The following is a 15,037-nucleotide window of genomic DNA, read 5'->3' as shown; positions in this document are numbered from 1 at the left end:
GACAGATGTGTGTATACCAGGAACGTTTGTGTCTATCTTACATTTTCCCTCCACTGGGAGAAAGCAATGAGAGAGGAGAGGAGAAAAAGAAAGTGGGGGTCATTCCTTTTTGAATTCAACACAGCGGGAAGACTCATTGATCATACGCTTTGGCTTTGCTGTCCTGGCAGATCAACACTGAATCAGAGCAATGATGAATGGGGTAACACCTGAAACAGTGGGCTTATTGTGGTTAAAATGACAGTCATTGGAGGGAATGGGCGTAGATGTGTAAATGGATGCTTTTTCTATTTTTTTTTTCTCTCCATGAAATTCAGAATGGATGTATGCCTGAGGAGTGATTTCTTCAGAGAGCAAGAGAGAGAGAGACAGAGAGCGAGAGAGAGAGAGAGCTAGAGAGAGACAAAGAGAGTCTAAATCTTTGTGGGTAAGAGGAGACTGACTTAACACTCCTTTCACACAAGTACTGATGGAAATATTAACCCAGACACACATATACACTATCAGAAGGCTCATGTGAAGTGTTTAAAGTCCCATAGCAGGCAGACACAGCAGGTGCTTTCAGCCTGAACATGGAAATTAATGGCGAGCTAAGAAAGTTTAGATTCTCTATTACATGTTTTTGGGTGCCTGTGTGTGTGTGTGTGTGTGAGAGTGTGTGTGTGTGTGTGTGTGTGTGTGTGTGTGTGTGTGTGTGTGTGTGTGTGTGTGTGTGGAGGGTGGAGTGAAGTAAATCTATGAGTGGCCGGTACTCAAGGAGCTCTCAGGCTGAAGGATGGCCACTTGTTTTACATCTCACAGAAAAGTTAATGAAACACTCCTGAAAAGGGGAGAGACTGAGGGAGAGTGTGAGAAAAAAAGAGAAAGGACGAAGAGTAAGAGGAAGAAGGGAGAGAAAACCTGAGGGGAGAGATTCCATGGGTGTTTAGTCTCCCCCGTCATGCTTTCTTTGGCATCACCTCATTCATCAGAGGGTAGTCCGAGCTCTCTATGGGCCTAACAATAACACGGGTAAGTAGACAGAGCTGAGTGGGGCTAAATATAGCAAGTAAAGCTGAACTTAACATTTCAACTCACTTTGCTAACAAGTGTAATAGCTTGACTTTAAATGTAAGTGTAAAAATGAAGTGATGACATGCAAAAAGGTACGCTGACAGACTGACACAATAGGAAAGCACTAAGATTAGTAGAGCTGTTGACATTATGTTTGATCAGCCAATGTCCTCCCTTGAACACGTTGAAAAGACTGTAACCAACTCTGTTTCAGATTTATACACATTTCTCTGTTATTCTTAAACAGTGTCTTTGTTCCTGAATGAAAAGTAGCACAAACGGGGTCCAACTTTTTTTTATGCAGGCTTATCTGTCACAGTTGTTTACTTAAGAATACTAATTGGCAATATTACTGGTTAAAAATATTCTCAGCACAACTAAAAGTTTCACATTTGGTCCAGAAACATATGAAAATAGGCCACTTGTGTCAGGGAAGGTGTCGATGCAAAAAACATTTGCACATACAAATGAAATGCATATGTGTAGAAAAAAAACTTTTGTTGTAAGATACATCTCGAACAACTTGCATTCCCTGTTAATGTAATGAGAAACATACTGAACCTTTTAAATGAATGTTTCTGCAAAGTTACAAGGCATTTGTATTTTACTTGTTTTGCCAAACATGAATGCCTGTGGTATTGTAGCATCTATCATGAATGTTTGAACTTTTTATGGTTATTTTTGGAACATTCTGGAAAATGAAGAAGAGCTCTTGGTGTAATATTGGAAGACCCCCAAAGATGTAGTATTATTCAATCTTTAACCAATGGCACACTCCTTATTTTCATGGTGTTAGCATGTCTATATATATATATTCTGTTATGACCTTTTATGTAAGGCACAATGAGACAAAGTGGCTGAAAGTGATTGGCCTCTGCTTTTTAGAAGTAGAAAAGGAGAGGGATCTGTAGTTTGCTGAACACAAACACAACCAGTTCAAAATCAAATCTGGGTATGTATATGTGCGTGTTAGGCATGCTATATCCTATTCCTGACTATGGTATTTGGATCCCATTATGGAGGATAGCATTTATTAAATTGAGTTAGCCTCCACAAAATTCAAATCACCTCCCTGTTACACAGCCAAGGCTTTTTTTAACTATCCTTGACAGGGAGCAAGAGCAAGTCAGGCAATAAAGAGATAATGCCAAAATGCTTATTTGCAGATCTAGATTAGTCAGCTAGTGCAACATGCTCTGCTGTTCAACAGCCATCTTTTAGAAGATGTGGCCAACTACAGACAAAGGATCACAGTTCTGGAGTGAAATTGTATTGCTAAACAAGAGTAGCAACATTGGATAATTTTTCTTGACTCCATGTTACATTTAATGACAACGGCCGTTTTAGAAAATGTTGACATACCAGTTTACAACTCCAGTATGAGGAACCTCTGCCACCAACACTGGCAACCACCACTGGGAATGTATGGAGCTGTTTGCGCTTCAACCAGGATAAATAAAAGGTCTAAATTGAGCATCCGCCGCCTTGTTTCTCTCCAGGGGGGCGTAACTCACCTCTTCCTGCCCTCTAATTGATATATAACGACACTAGGGCCCTACACCAGTCCTTGTGACCCCTGACCCAGCTCCTTCTGTCTTGGTCATAGCCAGGGTGCAGTTTGGTATGATCAGGCCCTGGTTTCTCTGATCTGTGCTGTAGGTAGGTATGGCAGCTAGAGGGACAGGAAAATGGAGTGTGGTAACTTGATCCTTACAAGACATTAAAACTACTGCAACAGGCATGTCTCAGAATCACAGAGTCAGCATGCCAGTTCATCCACTTCAAAGACATAGAGGTCAATGGGAGTTAATGGACCAGTAAATGGACAAGTGTTGGCTAACAATGCATTTGGGCCAAGACTAGTTGTGTTGTGTGGAACAAGACTGAGAACTATTCCAATGTGTAACGATACTGGCTTGATTGAATTCTATTTGCTCATCCATTCATTTACTTGCTCATGTGTGTTTAAATACTTATACAATAATCTTTGCAGTCATAACATTTAAAAAATAAAATATAATTAAACTATGGTATTTTTGGTAAAACTACAATCACATACACACACACACACACAAACACACACACACAAAAAAAAAAAAAAAAAAATATATATATATATATACAGCCTGTTTATCATGATGGTTATGTAATTATTAAATGGGTCTTAAAAAAATAAAAAAATCATGTGCAATCCAAAATTCATGTACTGTGTATTTACAACTGTCCATTATACAACCAGAACTAAAAACTGGAGCATCCACAGCAAGTGTGGAGCAGGCTTATGTTTTAGGCTCCAGAGAGGTCACGGGGTCATAGACACGACAACTGCAGCATATCAATCAGAGGACATTTCATCAGCAAGTCTTACCAAGAGGAAACTTAAATACACTGCTCATCTTCCTCAATCCTCCCGTTTTTGAACTGCTCCATGCCTCTCCGTGCTAATCCTCATTTATGCATTGCCCAAGGACACGTCTACAGCAATTGCCTTCGATAGTCAAACAATGTGAGCACTGTTCTTCAAGCTTGTGTCTGCTATTTAGTTCAGTCATTGATTTTGGTGTATTTCCACTATACTCCAAAAACCCACAAATGCAGTATATCTAAAATATCGCTTTATATATATGTGTATATATGTGTGTGTTCAGGATTTTTAACAATTTTGAAGTTGAAGTTTGAAGGATTGCTAATGCACAATTTGGGTATGTTCTTTGTATCTAAAAAGGGTTCAGTTGATACAGTTATAAACATATATGTTTTTATAGGGAATGCTTCTTTGACGGTTTCGTTAGGTGAATAAAGAATAAAGCTACTTAAACGAACTTTATACTTCCTCCTCCTTCCACCCTTGCCTTGCCCTCTTAATCCTCGTTTATGGATGGACTTTTCTCTGTGCTCTCTCACTTTCTGGGGTTGGGTGAGAGGGGTAAGGGGCAGTGTAAGCTGGTGAGACTGATTTCACAGATGGGATGGCAGCGGAGGACGGGGGGCTTTGAAAGCCCTTGGGTGACACTGAAGAAGTTGAAACAGCAGTCTCTACTCTAAAAGCAAAAAAAAAAAAAAAAAAAAAGTCCAATGGTCCAAAATATAAAAAGCCATGCTAGTACTACACATGCCACCATCCCCTTTCAGACCTGACAAATGGAATAACAGTAAATGCAGATGGCATTCACTGTGGCCACGTTTTTTTCTTTAGGTGTCAAGGTTCTCCATTTAAACCGAGAAGTTCAGACCATGCCCTTTCAGCAGTTATATTAATTTGTTGTAAAGTTTTTTCTCCTGGTAGAATAACGCTGTTTTACAGAATTGGCCAAACTTATCTTTTGCAAACATTGAGAACACTGACTCATAACTGTCACCACAAAAATATTTTTACATTTTAGCATTTCAGTTGAACATCAAAATGATATTTTATTTTCGGTGAGAAGACAGTAAATTTATTTTAAAGAAGTCAATACACAACAGCACTGGCAACAACAGGAATACTGTTATATCCCATTGGGTCCTATGAAAAATGGACTTCACTTTGAATGTGCCCATTAATTCTATTTTGTATGCAGAGCCAGCGTCTGGGGTGCTGGTTTGTTACTGAAGAATGCTTTCAAAGCATGCAAGAATGTAATCTTTAGCACTCTTTAGTCTTGTGAAGGGCTAAGCTCCCTGGACACTGCTCAGCAATCAGCCTGCCTCCCAGACAGATAAAAGTATATCAGGATCACATGCACTCGCACTCGCACTCACACACGCACAAACACGTATGTACACAAACTTGTCGGTCGGTATAGCTCCCATGCGAACATCCTGGGGAGGCTAAGCTCTTAATTTGTTCTGACCTGAGCACGTTGTGTCTCGGCAGGCCAGTACTGGCGGCCTCTCCATCAATGTGAATGACTGTTTGTGTGTGTGTGTACGTGCGCGTCTCTGTGTGTGAGGGCTCAGTGCCACTGCCACATTATGAGAAATCATTTGTGAGCAGCAGCCTCCCAGGGCAGGCTGCTTATCGGAGTACAGTCAGTGGATGATGTGAGTAATTACAGATGATTCACCTTGAGGACTTGATCATCAGCAATCTCTCTCCCTTTCTCTCTCTCATCCTTTGCTGTCCTATCCTCTTTCCTCCTCTTTCTTCCTCTCCCTCTTTTTGATCCCTTCTCTTTTTGCTCTCAGGAGTCATTTTCATTTAAAAGTGACATTGGCTCCCATTCCTGCAGCATTTATTCTGCAATCACATGCTTGTCTTCTGAACTTGTTCAAAGCAAATAACTTGAAATAAAGCAGACCTTACTGCACACGCTGCACAACCTCCAACACACATTCCAATGTCCAGTATTGGACCACGTCCATGATATCGGAACGTATTTTCCTACTTGCTCACAGTAACTTCTATCAGCAGAACATAAATCTCTCCCTTCAATTGGTCACGCAATATTACTGTAGCCTGCAATTGTCTTTGGACTAAATGCATTTTTAAACAGCCTTCAGTTTTTTCTTGGGACATTTTTTCATTGTGGTTGAACCTCATGAAGAAACTCTGAGTACTTTGATGGTGCCAGTGCTTTACATGGCCTAGGGAAACAAGGTTTGGCAGCTCCATGGAACAAATGACTGGATTAACTTAAGCCATTGCCAAAGAGTAATTCTAACACTTAATAAAGGGAAAAACGAGGAAGTGTGCTCTGTGTGTTCATCTAAGTGTGTGTGCGTGTGTGTGTGTGTGTGTGTGTGTGTGTGTGTGTCAGTAGGCCAGTCCTGAGGCACAGTAGTCTAACTAGTTAAGCAAATAAACAGTGAGTGAGAGCTCACTGGAGGGACATTGGTTGCAGAGTGAAGCTGATGAATGGGGCTACAGAGAGAGGTATGGCACAATGTTGCTAACACATAACTGGCTTGTTTTTATTAAAGCTGTATGAATTTGGAGGCTAAAAAAGTAATAGAAGGGAAAATTATTGGTGCATGTATGATTTTGGTGTACAACTTATGTGTGTGAAAGGACTAATAATTATAGTAAAGCAAATGCAACCAAATGAGGTGGCAAACATTGTCAATGATAATCAAGACTGGAATTATATTGTTTACATGCAGGAAAATTATATCTGTTGTGATATTTGCTAAAAAAAAAAAAAAAGAGCTCAGCCTATCAACAGTCTTATGTGGATGCTTTTGTCCATCAAACATAAAATCCTTTAATACCTTAATCTTTCTTTAAACACACACAGTCTCAAACCCCCTGCACACACATGAAGTACATTTCGCTTTAAGCGTCTTGACCATATGGCAAGCTCCAAATGCTTAACCTTTAACCTGCGTGAGGGAGAATGGACAAAAAATTTCTAAAGAAAAGTGGGTTAATCTGCTCTTGGCTCATTGAGTCAACATGACATAGTGGGAACCTCAGGAGTTGTAAAATCCTGATTTCATGTGATGAGGGGTTGAAGACCATGTCCAGTTCATGTTGGCGAGTCTGCCACCCAAATGTGAGCAAATGAAAACATGATGTGGGTAAATACAGAGATAGGAAATACTCACCCCATGCGATGGGTAGGAAATCCATCCCAACTCCCCCTGGCTTGCTTTAGAGTCTAACAGGTTGACTGTGGTGAGGAAGAGAAAGACAGGGAAAACAAAGAGAACATGAGTGTCTCGTTCTTGTTAGCCCCAATTAGCCCTTATCTAATCCCACAGGAGGGATCACCAACCCCAAGCACTGATCATGACTCTATTTACTCAGCTGCCCCACAAACACACACACACACACACACACACACACACATCCTATGTTCAGCAATAGAGAGAACTGTAGAGAGCTGTCGGTCATGTTGTGTAAAGCATCAAGGCAGACGCTGGCTGGCCAAACTGACTGCAGCACACAAATATCCTGAAGAGGTACTGATCTAAAGTAAAGTCAACAGTTCAAAAACCGCAATAGGAAGTATATATTTTATAACTTTCACACTTTTGCCCCATCTGACCTGCCTGTTTCATGTAGTCACACATACACCCACTGTGGCTGGACTGTACCCAAGACAACCCAAAAAGGGGGGGGGGAAAAAACAAAAAACAAAAAGAAAACAAAAAGCATTAAGTCCAAATTCAGATGCAACTGCCAGATTCAGAGGCGGTCAGAAATTCAATTGGCCAGTCTGTAAGAAAAATCTAAGTCCTTTTATAATAACTGAAAATACAATTTTATGTGTGTGGCCTGCCAAGAATCCACTCTTTTCAGACCAAGCAGCCAAGAGGAAAAGTCATGTCTAATAGAAGGAGTTTGACACAGAGCAAACAAGACAGGAACCTCCATTACCATGATAGTGCAAGTTGAGGCTTTAGGTTAGTGAAAGAGGTTTCATATGGTGAACTCTATGGTGAACTACATAATGACTTTGTTGCACACTTATAAGCACATTCTTTTCACCAACCCCTGATGTAAACATGTCAGCAAAATCGGCTCATATGTACAGCATCTTCCTTAAGCATCAAAAAATAAAATATAACATGTGCTATTCTTAGTATTTACACATGACTCTCGCGTGAATTATTGTCATCCAGTACACCTGTCAGTATGGGCCATGGCATACTGACAGATGGGCCATGACTGGGGAATGTGGAGGCAGCCTCATGCTCCATAGTCTCCACTTCTTCCTCCGTGGTTAGTAACCCAACAACGCTTTCAGTCTCATGGTAATAAAGCACTACTGTCTAAGCTGGTTACGGCAGTGGCTAAAGTGTCCTTTAAATCTAATCATAATAAACCATTGTGTGCTTTAAATGAAATCGGAGGGATAATGCATCCAATAAATTTTGAGGATTACTAGTGTGTGGTTGTTTGTGTAACATACAGGTCTGTAAAAGTGCACAAACAAATCCAGTTGTTAGCTGACCACTTGACAGAAATTATTAAATATAATAAAATTAAATGAAATAAAATTAAATTTAAAAAAAAAGTGCTGAAAAGCTGATACCATTTTGACCTGGAAGTATGAAACAATCCTAACAGAAAGAAGGATGCCAGACTACAAAAAAAAAAAAAAAAAAAAAAGAGAGATAGGCTCATGTTGAGAGGAGTTAGAAAACAATAACCTTCAGCAGCCTATTACATTATGCAAAGCTGGTTAATAACAGAAATTAGAGACAAAACATGCTCCAGCATCTTCATGACAAATGGAAATAACCTGGAAATATATCTTACTTACATTTAAGAATTTTTCTTGGTGTCTCAAAAACATAACAGACAGTATGAAACTAATATGATGTATTCTTATGAAGAGAAAAAAAAAAAAAAAAAAAAAAAAAAAGGTAAACCTAGTGGGATGTCTTTTCATTTTTCTGTTGTGATAAAAAAAAAACCAAACAAAAAAACTTGTAAAAAGCCTTTTTCCAAAGCCAGATTTTAGGTACGCAAAGTAGAGCGGATCTTTATTTAATTTCTTACCATACTTTGACTCAATCACCCACACAAAAAAATTAAATAAAGAAAAAAGACAAAATAAAAAAATATAAATTGACATATTGTGATTACAAACATGCTCAATGAATGGGCTGTGAAAAATATAGTGATAAATTGGTGTGTAATTAAGTTTTTCCAGTTAAGTTAAAACCTGAAACTGACTCAGCGTCTTTCTCTTCAGCCTGAGAGAAAATCAGTCCACAGCTCAAGACACACACTGACAAGTGTACACTTACATACACACTTATCAAGGAGAGCAGACAAATGGAGCAGCAGTAAGGCCCTGCAGCTGTAGCTCTATTCACTGTGCAAATATGAAGCATACAATCCCTTTGTGCTCTCCCATTCAAAGCTTCGGCAAGAGAGTACACATGTCCACCGACATTCAGTGAGAGAACTTGAGGGTCATGAACGACCAAAGCGGCTCTGTGAAAACTATTTTAGTCAAGATTTTTTATTCTTCAAATGCAGCAAAAACTAGATTTGGAGACAGAAGTGCACTCACTGCTCTATGAACTTGTTTCAAACAAGAACAAAAGGTTAAAATAGAAATTGCTGCTTTCTTCAGGCAAGTCAGATAGGTATCATCTCCAGTTCCAGGAAAAAAAAAGCAACAGATTGAAAGGGAAGCAAAGATGGGTACACACACATACATGGAAGCATTTATCTAATTCCAGGCTCAAAAAGCCACTAAATTGAGGCTCACCTGAGCTGCAGCCATACTAAGTCACTCAACCAGTTGAGTGGCAGTAGACACATTCCTATTAGAGTCTAATGAAGCTATCTGTTCATGTCAGATAATAGCAGCTCAGCATCCAGGGCCATTGCTTCCAATTTACATTTCTCAACGAGCCGAGCCCACCACTCAAATTGAGCTGAGCAGGGGAATTTGAGAGCAGAAAATTAGATGGCTCTCATATCGCAGGAGGAAAAAGCCCCCTCCAGCTGCAGTTGGCTGGGGAAATCAGCACCCACACACACAAGTACACATGCATATTTAGATATAAATACTGTACTTTCATAAACAATCTGATGTGTACTGTTACAGAGAAAATGGAAACAAAAAAAACACAACAAAAGGATGTGGCCCCATTCAAGAAACAAAAAGGAGCAAACAGACATCTATATACAGCTAAATGATACAGTCACAAGCACACTCAAAGAAGAAAACATTTGCAAACACTTACACTATGTAGTGTATGTGGGTTTGGACAGATACTGTAGGCATACACTCTTGAGATGCTATGTGCAAATATGCAAATATTTCCGCACATGCAAAATAAGAACAAACACAAACATTGGCAATCTTTCTTTCTCTCTCTCACTCACAGACACACACACACACACACACACACACACACACACACACACACACACACCAGGGAATGTCTCCAAATGGGAACTACAAGTATCAATAGCAAACTGAACCAACCTGTCTGATAGGGAGCAAAACATCACAGAGGAAGAAACAGGTGAAACAATATAAACATATACCCGGGCTGGGCACGTACATAGACCTAGCCCAAAAAAAAAAAAAAAATGCAATGGCAAACACAAAGTCACAAGCAACCAGGATGTCCTGCAAGTTTATATGATAAACGGATGTGATACTGCACCAAGCAGCTGGCAAACTCAATGAGCACCTGGAAAAGTTCTGTTTAAACTGCTGCCATTTGGCATTAATTTTCATTTTGTCATATGCAAGTGACCTAGTATCACTTGGCACTGCATATGTTGAAATATTAACTTCAAATACTTGCGCAAAGATCTACGGGGGTGCTCATTTTGATGTCAATGTTCTCATAATTTAATAGCTGACTTAACCATTATGACTGTCCGGGCAAACTTTAAATCAATAGTCCTATAATTTTCCCTCACTGCCTGGCACTCACTAACACACCCCCAGTAAAACATGATGAAAGAAACTGGTTCTCAGCAGATATACATGGAAAATTAATCCTCAACCAGCGAAACAATTAAAATGTCTATGGCTGGATGAGTAGAAGGAGAAGCTGCCAGTCAGACAGGCTGGCATAGAAGAGAATAAAATAGAAAGGAATAGAACAGGCACATGGGCATGGTCTTGTAATAGCTTCCATCTCACAGTGAAGCTGGGGCTTTGTCTTTGCTGCCTGGCTCCGAATATGTGAAGGCAGGCGGGCCGCAGTGCAGGGAAAGCAAGGCGACCTGTGTCTGTGTTAAAGGGTGAAGTGTTCACCTCCCATTATGAATTATTCAAGTGCAGAGTCTCTGTCTGATGTTAGTGCTGCTTGCCCAACCCCTCTGCCCCCATTCTCTTTTCTGCCTCTGTTTCTTACACACCTAAATACACACAAACATTAACACTTACAAAGACCCACAATGCTGCTGCACACATCGGAAACTCTATAATCTAATGCCTCACCGTACACACACCATCACAGATGCACAAACCACCACTATCAAAACTCTGAAAGGGGCCCACCTGCTGTTAACCTGAGGATGTCACTCTTGATCCTGTAAGATGAATGTTGGATCAGAGGCACATGCTGCATGAATACAGGCCTATAGTGTAGATAAATGGTGGGTTGTTTCTCTGTGTGTGTAAGCAGATTTCCCAGCACCTCTGAAAGGTACCAACTTGTGCAAACGCCCATTCGTCCCAGTGGGACTGCTGCAGCGGGCCCTGCGGGCCAAGCCTCCCCACCGCCGGCTAAAAATATCGGAGGCCTCCCGACGCCCCGCAGCGGGCCAGCGTCACACCACGCAGCGGGACACACTCACCACAGCAACGGCAGCTAACCTTTTTTTCCTCCATTAAGTATTGGGGGGAAACAAGACAAACAATGTCTCATGTGCCCAACGCTGAAAAAAATCCTCGCCCTCTTGCCGTATTTTCGGGGATTTTCTCTGTATTTCCATCAGCTGTTCCCAAAGTTTTACTCCGGACTGTTGCGCCCTAATGAAAGCCACACAGCATACGCTCTTATTGAGAGATGGGCTGGAAGACTGAATGAACTGGAACTAGACTTCTGGTCTCCTCGTGAATGTGGAGGAAAATAATAAAAATTTACAATTGTCCCGTTCAAGTTGAGGTTTGTCTTCCAATTATTTTTTCTCTCTTTAGTAACAGGTAATGGGTACATTTAATAGTGTAAATAATGAGGCCTTATGTTCAATTCCTAATTTAGCTACTGATGGCTTTTACAAACTGTCAACATTTTAGGAGCACTGAGTTTGAAGTTCGCAGACAGCAGCTCCTGATCGACTGTGCGTCTCCTCTTACTGTTTTCCTGACTGCGGGCTGTCGGATCATCCGCATTCACAAAAAAACTAAAATATATTAGTTTATTTATTGGTCGCTCGTGTGAACCCGAACAGACAGTGCAGCTCAAGGAACTCGACCTGAGAAAGGTAGGCGAAGACAAAATTAAATAAAATAAGAAAGTGTTCTGTTTTCTTTTTTCACTGTGTCTAATCTACAGAAGAAGATGATTTTCAGCGAGAACGCATATTCCCTAACATGTTTAATGGTTTTAACAAACCAACAACTTAATCAATCCAAGGCCCGGTTCTTTCCCAAAGCCAGAGACCGCTGAGTGCAATTTACAGCTGCTCACTTCAGAAAGCACACAGACAACCGGACTGGAAGTGTGTGTCCGTTTATTTATTCTGATCCACACGGAGAAAAACTCTGAGTTTGTTTAACACTTGCTCCACTGCGCAGTTTGTCTGAAGCCAAGTATTCATTTGAGGAACTGTTCTTTGGGACTGTTTGGACTGTAACAGACCCGACAGTCGGCAGCGGGATGTGATGTGGACCTACACACGGCGGTGGGGAGGTGATTCTCGATCCGTCTATAACGTGGAGACGCGACGGCTCGATACTGACACTCTCTGGTAGATTTATGTCTGGGAAAGGTGAACAGCCTTTTTTTATTAAATTGAAACCTGGAAATTTGGTTGTGCTTGCTAAGTAGGTAGAGAATACTTCTGTCTCTCGCTCGCTCTCTCTCTCTCTCTCTCTCTCTCTCACACACACACACGAACTACGGTGTATTTTACTTGGTCTTGCTTCTTTTTGAGAGCTGATGTTGTGTGTCCATCAGACTCGATCACTGCAGTGGGCTTCTTCAGTTTGTTACATGATCAGAAAGTTTCTCGGACAGAACAATGATTTGGAGCAGGCCTGACTGACCTGGACTCTGCGAAGCGTTTTTCTCCCGACTTCAGATTCATATCACAAATTAAACCTATTCATCATCAAAAAATGAGAAAGCAACATAATTACACGGTATATATATACATATATATACATATATATATATATATATATACACACACACACACACACACACACATATATATATATACTTCCCCTGATGATTGTTCCACAGCCAACAAATATTTTCGCTCAGAATATATCCAGTTTTAACTTTCTCAACTCATAGGCTCAGGAGGAAACCTGGTGTAGGCTCAGAAAATAAAACTAATTAGTGCTTATTTTTCCTTTCAGTTACAGTTCACCAATGCGTTTTATAAATAATCTGACGAAATCAACACAACCAGGGTTTGTTGAATGTTTCTATCAGATTAGAGCTGCTCCTTTGGTCGTAACTCGTCCTGCACCATCAGGATGAAGAACTTGGACGGATTTATTTTCTAACAGTAATCTACGTGGACTAGGATGTGTTTCTGTGCACTTTGCTCTTCACTTGTTTGTCTAAAAATGTAGTAATGAGTCTTCAGTCGATTGTGCGCCAGGATGGATCGCTCGGTTTCATTTAAACGCTTAATAGGCATTAAGATTAAAACACTCACGTACTGGTCTAATCTGTCTGACTAGTTCATCTACAACCACCAGTCTATTCACTGCCACTTTATTTGTTTATTATTTTTTATATGGAATATTTAAACCAAAACCACGTCCCTTTGGACAGAATGGGCCAAGTCTGCATTTGTATTTAACCCTGAACTCGCAGTATGGGCGTCTGACCCCGCCACATACACTTTAACCCCAGATTGTGCTCACATGCTCAAGTGGAAACTTAATATTAGAAAATCTAATTTTAAGAAGTTAAGCAAATCTCTGTATAAAGGGGGGGAGTGCTGAGGTCGTAGCCGGCACAGTTTGACATGTTTGGAGGAGTGACTGTGCTGATTGGACCGGTCCGTCTCATTCTGCCGCATTTCTAAATTATGAGAGCGAAACTTGCGCTGCAAATCCAACAATTAAACTCGACAGGACCGCCGTCATTTTTCACCAATTTAACCAAAAACCGCGTTTAAAACAGGACAGTATAATTTAGGAAAACATAAACAGGACTGGCTCGGCCCATGAGATGGACACCTCCTAAGATCCGCTCAGAGGTACAAGGGTCAATTGGTTGGGTTCGTATTCAGGTTGTCCTCTTGTCCTCATCTTCTATTTATTGTGTTTTAGGCGGTGCACTGAGCAGGAACAGGGGCGTCTACCCCAAACGGACTGTTGGATGAAACAGATCAACGCGAGCCTCTCAAAGAAACAGAGTTTCTTCGCATCTTTGCGCCGCGTAATAACGCAGCTGGGGCGCTTTGGGAGCTGCCGCCATCGCTCAGTTCATCCCATTTTAAACAAACATTAACCCCCAGTTCGCGACATTATCCGAAATTAGGCTGCCTCATCTGTCCTGTTTGAAGCCTTTTCAAGTTAATTATCTAACCTAATAAGTGCCTGCCGGCGAATCGATGCCGGCTGTCGGGAACCTCGGTGTCACCTTCACGGGCTTTGGATCATATTGTTGTCGTTAGAATTTAGACAGTAGCCTGTCTGCAGCAGGCGCACAGCGCTGCTCCCGATGTGCGTCGTAGCGCACAGTTCACACACACACACACACACACACACACGAGTGAGAGAGAGCGCGCGCGCACACACACACACACACACACAAACACACTCGTCCGTCGCTAGAGTTCCCTTACCTTCATTGGGGGGGTAGATGATGGCAAATGTAGAAATAACGCAGGTGAATAAGAGAGGTAAAACGGAGAGGAGTGATCGCGGATTGCAATCCATGGCGGCGGATCAGAGGTACATAACTCCATGAAGCCACTGACTGATCTGAGAGCGTCTTCCCTCCACTCTGCTTTCTCCCTCTCTCTTGTTCCGTCCCCCCCCCCCCCCCCGGGTCGGAGCAGTTTTCCGCTGGGTCCTACAGAGTCCGATAGACAGAGAAACAGCCAGCAAGTTCACCACAGGTCACTTTCATTCCTGTCTACCACAGATACGTTCTGGACCTGAATGATGCACTCGGATTCTCAGCAATTTTTTCACTGCTCGGGTAAATCCAAGACGGTAATTTGAATCATTGAAATAGAAAGCAGAGGCTGAGAGAAATATTAGAGATCAATCTGGGAACAAAGGGTAATACCATATGCTCCCGTGACCTCTTCCTGTAATAATTCAATCACTTTTATCCTACAGGCGCTCTATCCACCGACTGCATTTCTCTGCTTTCCTCTCCCAGGAAGTCGGTTAAATAATAAAGCGTTATGGTTTGGTTATTAAAAGGAAATAAGTGA

The 15,037-nt window shown here is 41.3% G+C and overlaps 1 protein-coding gene across 2 annotated transcripts in view; it reads right to left on the bottom strand.

Moving 5' to 3' along the window:
• epha3 (eph receptor A3) overlaps window positions 1-14,557 on the bottom strand; it is an 87,503-nt gene extending 72,946 nt beyond the window's left edge. For both annotated transcript variants that reach the window (XM_029529700.1, XM_029529701.1), the window contains exons 1-2: window positions 14,438-14,557; window positions 6,580-6,644 (exon numbers count right to left, since the gene is read on the bottom strand). In XM_029529700.1, coding sequence (XP_029385560.1) covers window positions 6,580-6,644; window positions 14,438-14,531 — 159 coding nt within the window. In that variant the 5' untranslated portion in view covers window positions 14,532-14,557. The remainder of the gene's footprint in view (window positions 1-6,579; window positions 6,645-14,437) is intronic.
• Between the last annotated feature and the right edge of the window lie 480 nt (window positions 14,558-15,037).

This window comes from Echeneis naucrates, chromosome 21 (assembly GCF_900963305.1).
Source record: "Echeneis naucrates chromosome 21, fEcheNa1.1, whole genome shotgun sequence".
NCBI classification, from domain to species: domain Eukaryota; kingdom Metazoa; phylum Chordata; class Actinopteri; order Carangiformes; family Echeneidae; genus Echeneis; species Echeneis naucrates.
Note: the sequence above shows the minus strand (reverse complement) of the source record. Positions and strands in the feature narration are given on the sequence as shown.